The 19,128-nt window shown below is 37.9% G+C and overlaps 1 protein-coding gene across 10 annotated transcripts in view; it reads right to left on the bottom strand.

The window, feature by feature from the left end:
• Positions 1-19,128, bottom strand: part of DOCK3 (dedicator of cytokinesis 3) — a 181,216-nt gene that overhangs the window by 108,341 nt on the left and 53,747 nt on the right. For 9 of the 10 annotated variants that reach the window (XR_007778606.1, XM_050979181.1, XM_050979182.1 and 6 more), the window contains exons 6-8: positions 16,525-16,673; positions 8,730-8,814; positions 809-850 (exon numbers count right to left, since the gene is read on the bottom strand). Coding sequence is in view for 9 of the 10 variants with exons in the window: in XM_050979181.1 (XP_050835138.1) it covers positions 809-850; positions 8,730-8,814; positions 16,525-16,673 (276 nt within the window). In the remaining variant the exon portion in view is untranslated. The remainder of the gene's footprint in view (positions 1-808; positions 851-8,729; positions 8,815-16,524; positions 16,674-19,128) is intronic. The other variant, XM_050979188.1, reaches the window with a different exon arrangement.

Raw genomic sequence — 19,128 nt, 5'->3', positions numbered from 1 at the left:
CAAAAACAATCCATGATTTAGAACAAGGCTTAACAGGCCAGTTTGTCCTGCAGGTATAAAAAAACTTAACAAGGGTTGATAACATGAGCAACCAATCAAGCCAAAAAGTAGAAAGGTTTACAGTTTGGCTCATCATATCAAGACCTATTTACAGCAGTGAATGCTGGGTTGGCCAAAGGAAAAAAGAATAGAAGCAAAGGTAGGCTTGCAGTTTTTAGCATGAATGGAGGTAAAGGGTTGTAATCTTAATAAACAGGTTGCATGAATATCCTAAGTTCCCTATGCTCACCTCCTCTGAATGCATTGACAGGTACAGTTTAACAAAAAAAATCTTAAATTTTCAGACTTACAATTCAGATTTGTACTCGTTTAAAAGGAATTTTGTTCTGGACTTAAAATTAAACCAAGGAAATCCCCATTCTTTAAAGACAGGTACCTGTGGAAGCACAGATGTCTGTAAAGATCAAAGCCAGATTCCATGTCCAGGACAGGATTATACCAGTACAGAAAGGATGTGTGAAACAGAAGGCACTAAGCCACGTGTTAACAGGCAGACAGTAGAGTCACAGGGGCAGAGTGAGGCTTTTGATCTCTCTACACAATTGTATCTCTTAAGAACAACAGTTACAAGCTCAGGAAAAGAGACCTAAATGGAATTTGAAGGAGGACCTTAGTGACTTAAATACTTGGGAATCTTCTGAGGAAGTGTTCTGTGGGTAAGGACTTACCCAGTAATCCCCATTATACCTTTACCTACATTACCAAGAACTTACAGACAACAAAAAATTCAATCATGGATGGTATTTACCTGTGATGTGCTCTGCTGGACACTGTGTCTACTTGACAAATGCTGTGGAGATACAAAATAGTAACATTTAAACCTTTTTGAAAGTAAGAAATATTTACATTTTATTTATATAGCATTAGAACAGTAATTCTAAAATATTACTAACAAAATGATCACCAACTTTTCATGCCTTTTTTTCACAAGACCACTTATTTTCCTAAAGGCTTTTCCCAGTTAAGCTGTTTCTTTATCTATCTACTTGAATTTACAGGGAGTATTTACCTTAGCTTTTAAAGTAAAAGGCTGTCACAAGTTAGACAGAATTTAAAAAAGAAATGTTACTACAGTGTTGGAAAATTTTATTATTCTGTATAATCTTTGTCTTCTTCTGCTGAATGGGAAGATACCTCACCACTAATCCTCATCTCCTGCTATGTTGTCTGTGGAAAGGTGCATATGTTAAAAAACACAGGCATCTAGAAAGAAAGATGGATTTTAGAGGTTGTTAAATCTTTTTGCTCTAATAAAAAAATGAAATCCTGAAAATTGGTTAAAGACTCTTCAACAATTTTAGCTGCCCAATACCTGTAAATAAGAAGCAGTATAAAGAACTACATGTCTAAAAACTCAGAGGATGAAGCTGTATTTAAGGCCTTTTATGCCAGAAGGAGATATTATAATCAGAAAATGGACTGCAAGACTCACTGAAGCCATTAAATCTCCAAAGGGAGATTTAAATACTAATCTAAATTGAAAAGGTTTCAGAGAGCTTTAAAAAAAACATCATTAATGATTCTGCCATGCCTTTCTCAGCACATCATCTTAACATTAGCATTTTAAACCAAAATATTAACATTGACACTGCCACATATTATTAATATTCTCTTCATTCTCCCCACCTCTCTCCTTCTATTACAAACCCAACATCTCATTCTGATCAAACATTAACACTCTATATCAGAATTAGCAGATCTGTTGACAAACATGAAGCTTCAAAGGAGGTGAAAGCAAAAGATTGCCCACAAAATGTATCTGGCAATACTCTTAAACTACAAGGGTGTCTTTCACACAGAACACAAACAAGACTTTTAACCACAAAAGGAGAGATACTCTTCATAATGAGAACACACCAAGGAGGTGCTGGGGTACTGAGGGAGCTGCCAGAAGTGCTCACTGAGCCCCTTGCAATCCCTCACCAGCTGTGGGCCCAGCTGGCCAAGGATGCCCCTGGATTTGACACTGCTGATGCCACATCTCAAATCCTGTGCTCAGTTTTGGGCTCCTCACTACTGGATCAGCTATTAGGGAAAATTTTGTCACCCAAAGCATTGTAAAGCATTAGAACAGGCTGCCCAGGGCAGTTCCCACCCCTGGAGGGATTTAGAAGACCTGAAGCTGTGCCACCTGGGGACAGGGGTTGGTGGGGCCGTGGCAGTGCTGGAGAATGGTTGAGCTCAATGATCTTAAAGGTCTCCTCCAATCTAAACTATTCTGTGATTCTAAATGGCATATTTTGACATCTGTTTACATTCACAGTTATAAAAATGTCCTCATTCACACTCTCAGTAGAAAAATAATGATCTTCAGTTCCATTGTTTGTGTAACTACTGCATCATCTTCTGAATGTTAAAAGCCTTCAAGTTGGTTGAGTTGCCTATTCATCTTTTTGTCACCTGCAACCATTCAGAATCAGCTGGCATAGAAAAGACCAGTTATTTAAGCTACTGAAGGTGTCCTGACTTTTTTTTTTTTAATAAATTAATCTCTAAATCCAAGTCAGAAAGTGAGACACTCAGGCAACACAAATATAAGAAGTGGTCTGAAGAGATTAATCAGCAAACACTGATGCTTACAGAGTGCACACTGAGGTAAATCTATGACAATAAGTGGTAAAAACCTCAGCTTTTAAATTTTTCCACAACCAAAAGATTACATTTGACTAACTCTCTGCTTTCATGCTTCAGGACCACATTATAACAATACAACCACTGACTGAGTTAATTTATGTGCCCTTGCCTCTGGCCAGGCAAAGTGCCCAGAGGGTACATGCCATTTTTGGGTACTTGGATGGGAGGGTGACTGAAAATAACCAACATGGATTTATCAGGGGTACATTATGCTGGATCAAGTGATTCCCCTGAGGTAAAATAACCAAAGCAGTAGATGAGGGAAGATTAGTGGCTGCTGTGTCCTCCCCAGTTCAGCTAGGCCCTCAGCATGGTCTCCCACAGCATTCCTGTACCCAAGCTATAAACTTACACCTTCATGGACAGACCCATTATTTGATAAAATAAACCTAACAAACAGTAGGATTTTCAGGCTCCAAAGGTAGTGGCTGATGGTGTGTATTTTTCAGGGTTCTGTCCTGAGACTTATGTGGTCTTAAATTCCCAGATGATCCTAAACTGGAGGCAGCAGAATAGCAGGGTCCTACTAAAGCAAGTCAAACAGAAATCAGGGGAGCACTCAGGCAGCAGGGACATCTAACAATTTACTGTTTCCGTTACCAGAAATGGAGCTAGTAGACTGAGAATAACATTAATTCATTTTTCCTCAGCTGAGTAAACTACAGCTGAAATACTGCATTCAGCAAAGGCCAGTGAAGCAGCACAAGGTATTTGAGGAGGATGCAGGGAATGCAGCATTTTGAGTCTGGAGAAGAGAAGGATTGTAGGTGACCTGTGGCAGCCTTCCTGTAACCTTGAAGTCATGAAGTTCCCAGCATGAAGAGGCAGCCAGGCTCTCCACAGAGCTGCACAGCACATTGGCCAAAATACTGTGGTCATCAACTACGACATGGGACATCCCAGTGTTCCAACAAGGCAAAATGTAACTCCATCAGGGCAGCCATTACAACATTCCATCCCTTCCTCTGAAGAATTTGAGCATCCAACTGGACAAAGCACTGAGCAGCCTGGCCTGAATTCAGTATTGACCTTGCATTGAGAGCAGAAAGTTTGCCTAGACCTCCCTGAGGCCCCTTCCAACCTGAAAAGCCTTCCAAAGTGACATAAAAATAGGACTGCTACAAAATTATCCATCTTCATTCTAAAAAAAAAAAAAATCAGTTTTACCTTTATTTTTCAAAAAAAAAACTAGTCTGCAAATTTATGCAAACTTTAACAGATACAATGTTCAGTATCTCTTTCCTCATCAAAGTGTTTTCTGATACTTAAATTGATTCCTTGCTATTGTAACCTAGGCCTATTGATTCTTTTCTTATCCATCATTAGGATGAAATGATTAATTAATTCAGCCTGTGATTCCATTATAACCTCAAATCTCCTCGACAAACCCACCTAAGCTTGTAATGTCCCAGTCAGCATTTAAGAGCCAACAACTTACTGCAGGAGTTAAAACCTTACATTTATGACTCTCCCTGGTATACTACATTTTTCACATAATTTCTTAAATTTCTCTCTATTATTTGGAATTCTGATCCTTTCCTGCACTGAAAGAATCAGAAAGACCATTTCCAACAACATGGATTTTATATACTTAGTAAGCAGACTCCTTATTTCAGCATCTAGTCCTTAATTAAACATTAAGCTTGAAGTACTACAAAATGGAGGATGATCCCAAGAAATTCAGCTAATTCATCCCTCCTCCTATTTAATCAAATTATTAACAACTTTTTTTTTTTTTTTGTTATGTGTTTTCTAATTAGCTCTGTGTTTACATTACAGTCATTTCATCTAGAACTAATGACCTTTGGAGAATTTAAATTAAAACAAACATTTAAAACCTTTACCAAAATCTAAATATGGCATCAGCTGCTTCTCCTCTATCCACTAGACTTATCTATGTTCTGGAAGTTTTAAAAATAGCTTATTCTGGACAGGTTCACACACACAAATATTCATGTCCTTGCTACAAGTAACTATTATTTTCTTTTATTATTATTATTATTTTCCAGCTTTTGTTACAGGGAGAGAAAAACTACCAGCTCCTCCTCCATCACCTATTCTTATGGTGTGAAATTGGCCTGCCCTTTGCTGGTATTTCTGGAACCTTACCCATCTTCCCAATGATTATCACTAACATGTCTGATATGGCTTCTCCAAAGATCCCAACTGGAATGTACATAGCTGCAAATCCCCTAGAACTGAAAACTTCTTGAGAAAGTTACCACCTTACCAGAGTTCAGTGGGGAAAGAAGGACATTAAGTGCCATGTTATGTTCTTGCATCACGTGCCAGTGCGTTTTTCCCAGTATAAAAACTTTCTTTTAGCTTCCTGGTTAGTACCAGGTTATTTATATAAAACTGTTTCTTGATACAATTGACCACATTTGCTCATTATATTTGAATTTGTGCATTGTCTTTCTAATTTTTCTATTTACCCATTTGTGCTATTCCATTATTCTTCTCTATAATTCTGTTCTTGTACACTGACTCTCAGTAATCTCAATTTCCCTTTCACTCTAATGCCTGGAGGAAATAAAGAATTCTGAATTTATCCAACTTGGCCTCTTAGAGAGCATCTTGTGGTGTTGTTTTTAATTTACTGAAAGAACTATTCTCCTTACCTCCAGTTTCTCATCAGACCTCTTTCTCATGGTATCTTATATACCAATATCAGTTTTCAGTGTTGTTCTTCCTCATTACTTCCCTAACAATGCTTGGTGAGTGAATCCCATCACTCCCAAGTCAGTCTCAAACTGCTTTCTGCCTTCATTATCTCATCTGACTTTTTACTGGGCTTTAGAACCCAACACACACAAACCAGTTCTCTGCCAATCTGCTTTGTTTTACAAAGAACTACCAAGAAAATTTAAAAAAAAAAAAATCAACAAAGTTTTCTTGATCTTCTGTCTAGTTTGTACTCAGTTGTTTTCTTTATCTAGAAGAGTTTTGGGTAACTGAATTCTCATTTTCTTGACTATTCCATCTTACCAATCACATTTACCATTTGAATAGAGAATAAACAGTTCAGAGGTGATGGCAGCATTAATTTGAAACTATTCATTTAAGAACTCTATTTTTTTTTAATTAGGAACTCTGGTGAACTCATGGCCTTTCTCTCACACAGTTGGAAGAAATGCCTAAGCTGCAGCAGTTACACAGCCAACAGCTGTGCCTTTCCTGCACCTCCTGAACTTGTCCTTAAGACACATACCTGTTGTTTTCATATTGCAAAGGTTCCATATTGCTGGAGTTTTGTACCTTCCTGATGTTTCTTGTAGGCAGCTGCTTGAAGCACTGACTCTTCCTTCTTCTCACAGCACCCCACTGACTCCAGCTCCCCCTCAACCCACCAATCCACTCTTTTATAGCACTCTTCTTATTGGCTACAGCTGTGGCCTGTTAGAGTCAGGCCTGTTCCTAATCTCTAATAATTGGCTCAGCTGCAACTCTTTAGGGGTAAGATTGCTTTCTATACTACCTTTAATTTCTTATATTGTATCCCCCTACACATACCCACTTTAATAACCTTATAGAAAAGCTAAACATAATTAATCACCAGATTTGAACATTTCTGATTTCTGAAACTACTTCAGACATTTGTGTCTTGTAACCCTTCCACTAAAATGTGCCATCCAACTGTTCCTGACATTCTGCAGGACTTTGTGTTCCTAAATGGCAACTTCAATCCAGGGGCAACTCCAGCGCTGAGCTCTGTGGCAGAATCCTGAGAACATATTTTCCCACCATTCAAAAGTAATATGTATTTTTAAAAAGTGTTCTGTCATATTGGTTAAAGTCACAAACATTGTCATAGGGAAAGGGCAATTTGCTTTCCTTCAGGAGCACAGCAACAATTCCTGACAAGTGCTGTGCATCCTGCAGCCACTGGCATTTAGCTTCAGAATGAGTAACATGGAGAAGCAGGATGTGCAAGGCCTCAGAGCACAACAGCTCTGCCAAAGAGATGAATACAGCATCATCCAGCAGTCACAAACACACTTAGCAATGAAACATGAGAGCTAAAAGAGAGGCTCAAATGTAACAACTTACAATTTATCAAGAAGAGCAGTGCTAAATCTAATGGCTGAGTAAAAAGTGCTTGGATCTCTGTTGTCACAGAGAGAAAAGTCTGATGTGTTACCTAACCCAGTGCTCTGCTAATGAGTGTTTTCACATTTAACATCCTACAATCCTGAAAATATAAGAAAATAATTTGGCTCTCACAACTATTCCTGCAAGATTATTTTACAGTGTAAAACCTCACTGCTCATTTGACAATCCATAAAGCATTTTGTCATAAGTAAGGAGGATTCTCTCCCTGGGTTTTTGTTAAGTAATAAAAACAATCCCCAAACCCATTAGAAATAACCCTAAAACAACCTAAGTCACCATCATACCTTTCCTTCATTTTTTACCAAATTTAAGTTAAAAAAAAGTAACAGGTTTTCAGCTGCTTTTGTTCCTGAAATTGCCTCCTGACTGTGAAGAGATGTGATTAGACAGCACTGTCCTCTTGCATCTACAGACTCCGGCAGCAGTGAAGTGTGAAGTGAGTAATGGCGCTGTCCTGAGCCCTGCCCCGGATGGAGCAGCACAGAGACAGTCACAGGACTAAGGGGTGACATAATCAGGCTGCTCTGGCAATAAATATTGCCTATTTGCAGTACTCCAAGTATTTAGAGTAAAAAAATGTGCAGAATAAACCTCAGAGTAATAAACTAATCCTTAGTTAGCAACTAATCTCACACCCTGAGTCCTCACTGATGGAATTTGCTACTGAGTTATTTCCAGGCTGTAGGAAAACTGCTGTGCTGGCACTAAACTCTCCACAGACCATGGAATATTAGGAACAAACTTTAAAAATTAGCATTATAGACTGGTGTACTTTCATATTTCTTATGCAATAATTCTTACTTCTTTCCATGAAATCCACTATTACACAGTGCAAATAATCCAAACCAGCAACAGCACCCAGCTTGTTTACAAAACATGCCCTTGGTTTAAGGAAAAGTCACATCTTGCAACCAAAGCCATCACCAAGCCATGGACCTCTCTGCCCCTATTCTAAATAGCTGAAAGTCAAAACTGTTTTAAAACAGGAAATTAAAAGCTTCCTAGAAGTGAGTGACACTCTAACAACATTATGCAGAAAACAACTATTTTCTTTGGAAGATATTAAGTGAAGAAGTTGTACAAAATAATTGCTGAGGGCTTTTTATTTGTCTTTTTTGTAGATAAAACAGCATCTGAGGAAGGGTTTTCATTCACTTTCCTGAATTATACATGTTTCTCCCTCTACAGTTACATCACAATCCAAACCAAAATTATCTGTATTAGCCTGCTAACAGAGAATCCAAACAGTTAAGTCATAAAATGCATCAGTGGCTTTACAGTTCACTAATGGCACAATTCACATTCCCAAAACAAATTCAACTTCATTATGTACAAACAGGACTGTACAAGTGACTAATAATGACAGCATTTGGAACTCACTCCAGTGAAGGAATTATACTACTTTACCTGAAAATCCGAATATTCTTATTCAAATGCACTCCATGCTTTCTAAGGAGCACTCACATACAACAGGGATGGCCTTAATGTTCAACGATTAGTTTTGCTTAAATTAACTTATGCACTTCTCTCCCCTTTTTCCCTTCCTCTCTCCCCTTTTTTGTGAGCTCAAGAAGTCTTTGCAACAGGGCAAAGATGTTTATTATCTATGCAACCACAAACCCAGACCTTTTACTTAGGTATTCTTCATCTGCAAATCTGCTCAAAGAATCAAATAATGGCTCTCACAGATTTTCTGAACCCAGAGAACCTTCCAAGAGTTAACAGCATGTTACTTTGTAAATTAAAATAAAAATGTATCAAAGCTTAGGGTAGGAGAGACACTGTTCTGGGGATCAGGGTGCACATTTAGCTTACAACAGCATTAGAAACAAGAAAACATGTAAGAGTAAAGAATAAAAACATTTTCCCTTCTTTCCCTCCCACAGTGAAAACTCAGAGGAATCTCCCACAGAATTTCTTACCATTTTATAAAGGTCTGAAACACTGATCTGATCTGAATCCACAACCTCAAAGTCCTTCCGTGGAACTAAGTCAAGGCCCAAATGTCTGCAAGAGAAGGAAGGAGCAGTGTCAGTGAGGCACATGAATGGTCACCAGAAGCTCCTGCATGGGCCTCCTCCAGGGCAGGGACACAAATTCCAGTCTTACTGCAATAGTTAACCATTAAACAACTCTAAAGAAAATTTAATGCAAATATCAGAAAATCCCTCATCAAACTTGTTACTTTTTGTTCCCCAAATTCAGTGGAGCTCTGGCAATTAATACAGGGGAAGCTTTTGGCCAATATGTTGGTGCAGTACTCAAAACAAGGTAATTTTGTACATGGAAATGAAGCAGGCAAATAGAGATCATTCTCTGTTTGCTGCTGAAGTATTTGAGTAAGATCCTTCATTACATAATGAAAAAGTTCCATTAACAGTCCTGTTCAAATGTGCCAACAGATTCCGAGCCTTGGGAAGCTGCTGTGATATTCCTGGTGCTCATAAAACTTCACCCCCATGTAAACACAGTAATTTTTGTTAGTAATAACTGCAATAACAATAATCTTAATCTGTATTTGAAACACACACAAAATGTTTTTAATTATTCTGAACAGAATTAATATTTTGGCTCAAAACAAATATATAAACTGATAGGAAAAATACCAGTGCAAAGATGGCAAGTTAAGGAATTCAGCTGTAGAGAAGGCAGTTCAGGTCACAGTTTCACAGGAGGAGCAGACAGAATAAGATATTCTTTATCCAGACAAAAAAATGCAAACCGTTAATGATTAATTAATAACTGTAGACTGCAGAACAAGACAACCTTAAAGGTGACAAACCCCAAGTTTTGCTCCATAGATCTTCAGTTTCTGAGGCACAAATAGATTTTCAGTTTCTGAGCATTACAATAAAAAGGTACACTAAAAAATATTATTAGGAGTAAATTTTTAAAAAACCCAACACATGAGTTAACCATTTTTCTGCTTTTGCCTGATATAACTTTGATACTTCACTTCCAGACATTTTATACTGAAATTCTTAACAGTCTTAAAGAAAAAAAACAAACAGAAGAGATGCCCTCACGAATTACTGTGGCACTCCCGTCACAAACTATAAAAGAAAAGCAGAAGCCAATTTAATTTTGTAATCAGAGAGGGAAACATTCTGCACAGACTTGTTCCTGATGGCAAATGAAAAATTTTATTGAGAAAAACCTCTCTGGTACTGTAGAGTAATTGTGTGGAGCAATAACAGAAGGCTCCAGGCAATCCAGTGTCTCTTTCTCAGCAATTGGCTTAAAACAACAGCTGGGGAGAAGCAGCAGTTTGGAGGAAGTTCAGCTACCTTTGCTCACCAAGGTGCTTTTAAATGTTACCCAGAAGTTTCCAAACTCCATAATTCTTTTTTTGAACCTTTGCCTAAGCAGGTTTTCCTTCTTTATTTATGTCCCTAAACCATCACATCTCCAAAATACAGCTCAGCCCAGTTCACTTGCCCTGGCAGCACTGTACGGTCATTGAAATCTCCTACTGACCAACTGGAATTTCCACATTCTCAGTTCTTTGTTCAAATCAATTATATTTTCAATGGAAAAAAGGGAGCAGCTTTTCTTCTCCAATGTAGTTTTCATGTCAAAAAACAAATTCTAAATTCTAATGCTACATTGTGAAATGGTCATGGTTTCACATTTTGCTTTGATTAAACCTATCAAACACAAGTTATCTGTGGCCCAGGACCAGTATCTGAAAACTGCAGCTGCAACTATGAAAATGACTGAATTTACCAAAGGAAAAAGATTAAAATAAGGACACACTAGGTAATCCTTACCTGCAGCTGCCAGTTGAGCCTACTTATCCCAGAAAGTCAAAAAATATAACAAAAAAATGGTAAAATCAGTCAAAGATAAATGCAAAGGTTTGTTTTGTTTTGTTTTTTTTTTTTAATGTTAATGCTCATCAAATTCATTCACAGAAGCTATCCTGAATGTGAGTATCTAAACAACCTCCATAACACCCTGTCATTCACATATGTGCACACTCCCACCCCAAAAGTACATTGATAAAGGGATTTCCCCTCAGCACACAGATATGAACTGACATTATCAAAGTCACTGTGTGTGCACTGCAGTTCCAGGGCAGTCACAGAGCTCTATTACAGTTCCCCAGGAAAACCTGGCCAAGCCAAGCCCAGCCTGATGAGGTTCTGTTCACATCATTTCAGCTCTCTGGAGAGCTGGGGTGAAGTAGTGCTTGCACTCATTACTCAGAACATGACAAAAGTATCATCTTCTGCTTAATAATGTTCAACACAACTGCAGCAGCATCCCTGTGAAACTTATCTAATACCCTATTTTTAGTTAAATCCCTTAACACTGTGGATTTTCAGCCCAGAAGATTCTCATTCTCTAATACTATGTTAATCCTGCACAACACTTGCTCCCAGCAAATAAGGGTGTCTTGGCTGGAGCACAAACATGCAGCCATTTACTGTGCAGGTGGAAGTTCAGGTTTGTACACTCAATTTGTATCAATTATTTTTTTACCTGTGAAGGACTGACAACATAATGCTTGAGATGGCAATGACAGTCAGTGGCCCAATTTCCCTCTCTATTATCAAACACTGGGGGAATAGAAGAGCCCCAGCTGCCAGGCAGTATTTCTCCAAAACAGAGCATGCATAAAAATTACATAATGTGTTGGTTTGTTTATTTGACAGTTCCTGTCTCCACAATACTCCCTTTTACAAGCAAATTCTTGTGCTCTTTTATTCTGCCTTCACACTGAACTGCCCTTCAAAAATATTTCCCAAGTATACCTACAAAATATCCCCAAGCCTACCAATTACCTCTTGATTGCATCTGTTTGGGACACCTCCAGCTGGCATTTAGACATTCTTCCTCATCTACATAAGAGTCTTCACAATTTTCCTTTCTTTGGGGGATAAAAATTTAAAAAATCCACCACCTAAAATCTCTAGATAATTTTCTCTCAAATAGTATGAAATCAAGCCAACTGACAAAAATGCAGGGCTTTTTAATAGTGAAAGGGATGAACACACAACTCAAGGTTACCTGGGCTTCTAGAAAAAAATCAACTTAGGTTTAATGGAAATTTTGAGGAACAGCCCTAATTTCTGGTACATTCACTTATTTACAATACAAACACTACAGCATTCAGAATTCATAAAACCTCAAGTCAGCACAACTCTTCCTAAAGGAGCCTTGAAGAAATATGCCAATTGATGTAAAAAAAACCCAAAACCTTTCAGATGCAAACTCATCTTGAAGAACAGATTGGGAGAGCTCATCACATCTCTGGAGGGTGCAAGATCTCATTCCCTTTGCTCCAAAAATATCTACTTTACCTCAACCTTTTCAGCTTTAATTTTGCAGCCACCACTTTTTTCCTAATTTTTTCTCTTAGTATATCAAAGCCTCACTTAATATAATTAGTATTTCTCTCACACAAATAGAGATGGTGAAGGGAAAGAAAATGATGCTAGCAGTGATTCACATAAATTATGTACAGACTTTAAAATGGACTTTGAAGGAAATACAATACAGAAATCCACAGAAAATTAAATACATGAAAAAAGCATGTTTGTCAAACTGAGGCTCTGCTACAACAACCCAACAGTTTTCTTTGACAGAATTAAGTTAACTTATACAAAAAAACTGCAATTGCAAAAATCCCAACTCAATCACTATTCCAAGCATACTCAGGAGAGGGAAAGATGCTGCACATTCAGATAGAAATGGCAATTCCTGCAATTCTTAAAGGCATTTCTTCATGGTTGTTTAAGTTGGCCACTCCTATTGTGACCTCCTTTGATGTAATGACAGCTACTGTAAAACTGCCTTTAATTCACCAAATAGGTATTATCTGTACTTTTAATTCTTATCTCCAGATGCATTTTACTAACTTAAAACCAATTGTTACAACACTACCAAAAAGTCATTCTTATTCCTTTTATGTCAAGAAAATATGACAAGAGGATAAATCAGTCCAAGCCCTAAAATAATCTAAGAGTGTGAGCACTGAAATTTAGGGCTTTTTGAAATTCAAGACTGTGCTGACTTCGCCAGATCACACAATTTCTGCCCTCCACAGTTATGGATGTCAGTAGTTAGTAGGTACTAACCAGCTGCTACAGGCTTTCCAACTGCAGTTCTGAGGCAGGAGAAAAACCATGACATTAAAAGTATGTTTCATTTTCTTTGTATGACAGTGTAAAAGATATATGGCTAATATTTTGCCCTTTGTTTTTCTTTTTAAACACTCACTTTTACCTTCTGGCTACCTGTGGATCTTTCTGTGCAGAATTTATGGCAACTATTTGTAAAATTTCTTTAAATGCAATGATTTTAATAACATTTTATGGGAAAAAATAATAACCTTTGACTAAAAAGTAATAAAAGCCTGCAAACTCATCTTGTTTATGGCTTTTATCTGTCAAAAATATCAAGGTATTGGTGCCTCCCCCTCCTTACTCTGTTTCTGACCCAAAACATAGAATATATATTCCACATTTATAGGGAAGGAAGTGTCTTCCCTGAGTTTGCAAAGAGACCTGGATGCTTTCTGGTAATCTCCTGACAGATGCTACATTAATCTGAAAGAATCAGTCCTGAAGATCAGGTGAGATGACCTCTGATTTTCAAGTTGAATTACTTTGAAAAAAGCTTGATCTGCCTTTCTGGCACACAAGGTATTGCACATACTGCTGCAATTAGCTTTTGGCACTGAAGCAGAAGCAGAGGATTCACATTTCAAATAGAAGCTCTGTCAGGCAGATTCCTTCATCTGTTTTTGATGCAAAAGTCTCCACAATGAAACAGCTCTTCATCAGCAAAAAAGCTGCATTCTGGTTTCCCATTCTAAGCAATAGTAAAAGCTGAAAGACTTATCCATTCATGTAGGAGCAAAAACCTAAACAAAAATTTCAAAATCAAGTATCTATTTTATTTGAAACATGACAGAAAATGAGATGAAGAACTGAAGATGCAACTTTATAATGTGACTTAAATGAGATGATAAATAGCAGACTTCAGCTTTATAACATTTGTTTCATGCTTTACAACTTTTTCCTTGTTATTCACAGACCCTTGGACACTTCCAATAGCATTTCAGACTTCCATAGATCAATATTATGGCCAATTGTATCAGAGTGAAACATTGCTAGAAAGCAGAAGTATTTGCAATATTCTCTATAAAACTCAGCAAGATAAGCAGGAAAGAAAACAGCAGATAAGATTTTGGCTGTGCAAAAATACAGAGATGCCTAAAAGTGCAAGCCTAAAACCAGCAAGGTGCTCATCTGAAGGTACCAAAGTCTGATTGGGAAATACAAAAACCTCTGTAGCAGCAATACCAGCCCTGCATGTGTACAAACCTAAGCTACCCTAACCTGAGGGTAAGTGGAACAAGGAAGAAAGCAGGAATGAATGAATGAAAAAAAGGATGAGTCCAGGACCTTTCTTTTGTACAGGGGAGAAAGAATGTGTAAGCAACAGAAAATGGAATGGCTATAGGAAGGAGCAATCAGTATTGTGTTAGAAAAATTATTAGCAACAATACAGGGATTTAGCAGAAATTATTGTAAAATAATATTCCCACATTTTAATAGACCAAACTACAGAGCAAAACTTCTTAGTATTTACAGTAAGCACACAAAATGAAGCAAGTGAAGACTGTTTTCAAACAGTCTAAAAGAGCTCTTTCACAAAAAAAGCAATCTATAGCTATTCATTCAAGGAGGGTATCTGTCCCTTGATTTCCACCCGCTCCTACCAGGACACAAGGGATGACTTCCAGAGCCACTGCCAGTGTATTTAAGGGAAAATTGTACCAGTTTAACAAAGTGAAAAAAAATCAGTAACTGGTGATGACAAGAAGTATGAGTTTCATGTTTTCATCACCCCTTCCCAAATAATACAATTCATTGATGATCAAGGTCAGGATAAAATGAGTCTCTCACTAAATAAGCAAACATGTTACACATTAGATGTGTGAGATTACTATTTCCTGAAAGCTGCTTGGCAATGCAATATCTCCTGTTACAATGTACTGTCTTGAGAAATTACAGCCCTGCTCAAACTGCAGGGAACTCAATCTTCTCAGACAACATTAATGCACATTAATAATAATGTTTTTAATTTCTTTTATTTGCAAATCTCAAGTATGACAGAAGAACAACTAGCACTATTATAATACTTGAAAAGGGCAGTGCTATGTGAATATGTCTATGTAAGTCATTAGTGTTTTTAGCAGACTAACACAGGAGGTCATAAGTTTTGTGATAAACCTCAGAGAGGGGGGGTAGAAGAAAGTGGCAGAATTCTTCCAGAAATTCTGTGGAAAAGAATGGTGTTGCAGAAACACCCCCAAAGTCCAAGACATTTACATTTAAATACTGCATGTATCTCGTATCATATCATGCATCTCTTTCTATAGGGAGTTCAATACCTGTTGTAAAAAAACAGAAATTTTTTCTCCTAAACAAGAATCCTGAGTAGATAATATAATCCTGAACATATTTACTGATGTCACTGAAGCTTCTCCATAATTGTCATGCATTAGATTTAGCTTTATGGTTCGAACTGCATTCCTACTAAATGGTTTTACATCAAAAAAGGTCTACAGGCACCTCATGGAACAACCTCTTCTCTTCACTGCTGCATTGCTCTCCGCTCTCCCCATCTTTTTTTTCCTCACAGCATTTTTGCAGCTTCCTGTTGCTAATTTGATCATAAACTCTGAGCAAAACCAGGCAGGCATAATGCTCAAAAACAGTCTCTTGATTCCCATTTACTCTGTTGGGAATAAGAATGGAAAATATCTGTAACTCTGCACTGCAGAAAGACTTGATGCAATCTATTGGTCTGTGTCCTTCAGAGCTTTCTTTCAACAAGACAGAAATGAAATGCAGCAAAGGGGCTTCTAAACCTTTATCAGGGTGTTCAGGTATGTTCCTCAGAGGGGGTTTTGAGGCAGGTGACCAAGGAATGAAATCAAACATAGCTTAATGAAAAACACTGGGATTTTCTCCTTAGCTGTCAACTTACAGGACTCCTCCCCACACCCACATACTCATTAGCACTAATCCCACTCCCGGTGGGAAATAAATTCTCTGTTTGTCTGAGAGTGAGTGTCATGTGTGTCACACACAACTTACCTGTCTGATCCATATCCCAGAACACACAAGTCTTCCCAAGGGCTGGTTGTTGTCTAATGACAATTTATTATCATTTTTGTGCGAATGAATATTGCAGTTGCTTTTGCCTTTAAAAGAATTTCTCCACAAAATCACCATGGAGCTGACCAAGGACACTGAACCTCTGAGAAGCGTCATGATACAAAAAGTCTGAATATTACAGCCTCAGCTCCTATGTCCCTAGTTAACTGTGAGATTCTCTACTTTTTTCAACAACCATTAAAATACTTCCTCAATGAAAGAAAAATGTATTTTAAGTACCTCTGAACACATCGTCCCAGACCTAATATTCTCTAGGTTGATACAAAGTAAGTGAAGTGACCTAATCTTTTTATAAGTGCAGGGAGCCCTTGGAAAGGCCTACTGGTAAACAGCTCATTTCACACCAAGAGCAAAACTCCCTGTAGAAGGTAATAAATTCAGGAAAAAGTTATACTTGATTTTCAAATAATCCCAAATTCTCCCTGTGCACAAATACTATTGGAAAAAAAGGTTGAGTAGGATTTTTTTGTTAATAACAGTTACTTGAGGAGAATTAGAAGAAACAGGAGCCAGTACTTACTCATTGCCCCAGTCCAGCCTCACTGTGAGGTGTCTCTTGACCTCTCGCACCTGATCCTGTGTCAGGTGCCCCGAGAGCAGCTGCCTGCGGAGGTCAATGAGCTCATTCATCACATGCCGCAGTTTGTAGAAAAGATCTACCTTATGTTTCTGTAAAGGCACATTTTTGGGAGGAGGGGGGAGGAGAGAGAGGGAAAGAGGCAAGGAGGGGGAAAAAGCAGGGGAAAGAGAGGGGGAGAGGATAAGTTTGGAAAGAGAAAGTGTGAGAAAGAGAGAAAAAGAGAGAGATTAATAAGTTACCCAATTTTCATTTAATTACCCTAGAGGAACATCAGTTTTTGTAAGCCTTAAAATATTTACATCAAAAAGTAGTGTTAACTGATGCAATTCATACTAAATAACTTCTTATTCCTGTGGTTTAAGCTCAATCTGCTAAGAGGCCCATTTTCTGATGGAACCTAATGCTAAATAAGAGGATTCATTAGGCACAGCAGGAATCGCTTATTGCAATCATAGAGTAAATGTAAAATTTTAGATTTAAAGTGATAGAGGTGAAAAAGTTTACTTCTTTCAGCAGCTAACTGAATGGCTCTGGGCAGCCAGCAACAATGAGTCACCACAACAAAAAGCATTTTTAAATTATTTGTGATATTCCAGTTACTAAAGTTCAGCCAGGTATGAGAGGAAGTGTGGTGTGTGAAAATTCATTACCTGGCACTCTAAAAAGGACTAAAGCACTTAATAATAAAATCCACCAGGAAAATTACTTTGAAAAATAAAAATTAGCATAGATAATATAAAACCCCCCACACCACCACCATCAGTAAAGACAAATAAACAGAAAATACACCCCAAAACTCCCACAGCTAACACTGTAATCCTTTCCAAAAGAACTAGTATTACTCAATTATGGAAAAAAAACTTCTTCACCAAAACCAAATCCCCCAAAATCAGACAGAAGAGGAAATACTTTTTTCCCTTGCAAGAAATAACTACATGTGAATTCCCCAAAAAGGAAAGTTTAAGGCCAACAACCAAGATCACCCATAAGATAAAATAAGGACATTTGTCCATTTGTCTCTGTGCTCGGTCAGGACCGTGTGTCAAGGGGGCTCATCTCCACCCAGTCAGTCTCCAATACTGCACAAAACAGCCAATGGGCCACAAAAGGGAGCCCAAGAAGGAAAATAAGATCTCCTGACGCAGCTGGATGCTGTTCTTTGAACAGCTGAGCTCCTTTCCCTCAGCTTTGCAAAGCCTGAAGTGTTTGAATGTCACTTGGGAAAACACCAAGTGGATGGACTGACAAGGAGACTTGATCCGCTGGCACTGCCTTGATCACGTCTCTGCTTGTAGATGAGTGGGTTATAAAAGCCCTCTAAATACAGACACCTGCATCTAACAAGATTACATCTGATAGAGGAACATCCACAAAGAGAAACATAAGTGTTTTCTGTTGCAACACATTATTAGAACAAGTGTTTTTCACTTGTTTACCAAAAATAGCTGAGATGAGATGAAAAAAGAACTTCCACCTACTTGAGTTTGTTTTCCTATAAGACCACTAGATCTGCATGACTTAGGAAAACAGACATCAATGCAATCCATTTTGATAAGCATTTTTTTAATTTCTCTGAACCTCATTACACATCTGTTTTGCTGAAGCAGGTTAAGCACAGATGGCATCATCAGTTGTTCCTATCAAACAATTTTGAGATGAAAAGATGCACAATCTTTCAACTGTGCATCAATACTCTGGTCCCACTTGAAAGAAAGAAAAACAGAGAGCAGACCTAACAGAAAGACATAAATTTCTGGGGCTGAAAAATGTATGCAAGGAAGATAATCATGCACAGCTGATAAGCTTAAAATGACTCATTTTTGTTTAGGTTTTATTACTAAACGTGGTCACAAGTAAATCCTATGTAAGCTGACAATGACAATAGGTATGGGAAATGTCCATTTTTATATGCTATTTATGTGAACAATAAAAGGTTGTCACTTTTTAAAACACATGAAAACAAGATGAAAACAATTGAGTTTGGTAGTACCAAAATACCAAATTAGGTATATTTTAATAATAAAATACTTGGGAATGAAATTATCATGAGAATCAGGTCCCAAACCATCATATTCAGACTTCCCAAGTAAACCTGCTAAGAGAGCCACTTTCTTACTCCTGTAATGATGGTTCAAGGTTATCAAAGCAGTCAGGTCCAGAACACCATGCTGGTTAAATTGCAGTATGTTCTATGGTTATGTTTAAACAGTCATTTTATACAAGCCAAGGAGTACCAGAAGTACTTACTTTAAATACAAATAAGGGAGACGACAGGACACAAGTGTTTCACCCGCTTTAAACTGAATGCATAAGTATTGAGAGAGAGCTAAACACAGAGTGTCCCTCCAGAAAATCCAGGGTCCAGGGCAAGGAAGGGAGGAAGAGAAAGGGAAAGCCAGCAGAGCTGTGGCTGTGATCTCAGGGAAACTGTTATGAAAAACCATAGATGCAAGATACATGATAGTGAAGGAAAATGCTCACCAGAGAGAAAGGAGAGCTAGAACAGAGTTGTAAGTGGCTTAATTCCAGGCTTGCAGGCAGAAG

Source organism: Serinus canaria, chromosome 12 (assembly GCF_022539315.1).
Source record: "Serinus canaria isolate serCan28SL12 chromosome 12, serCan2020, whole genome shotgun sequence".
Lineage (NCBI taxonomy): Eukaryota > Metazoa > Chordata > Aves > Passeriformes > Fringillidae > Serinus > Serinus canaria.
Note: the sequence above shows the minus strand (reverse complement) of the source record. Positions and strands in the feature narration are given on the sequence as shown.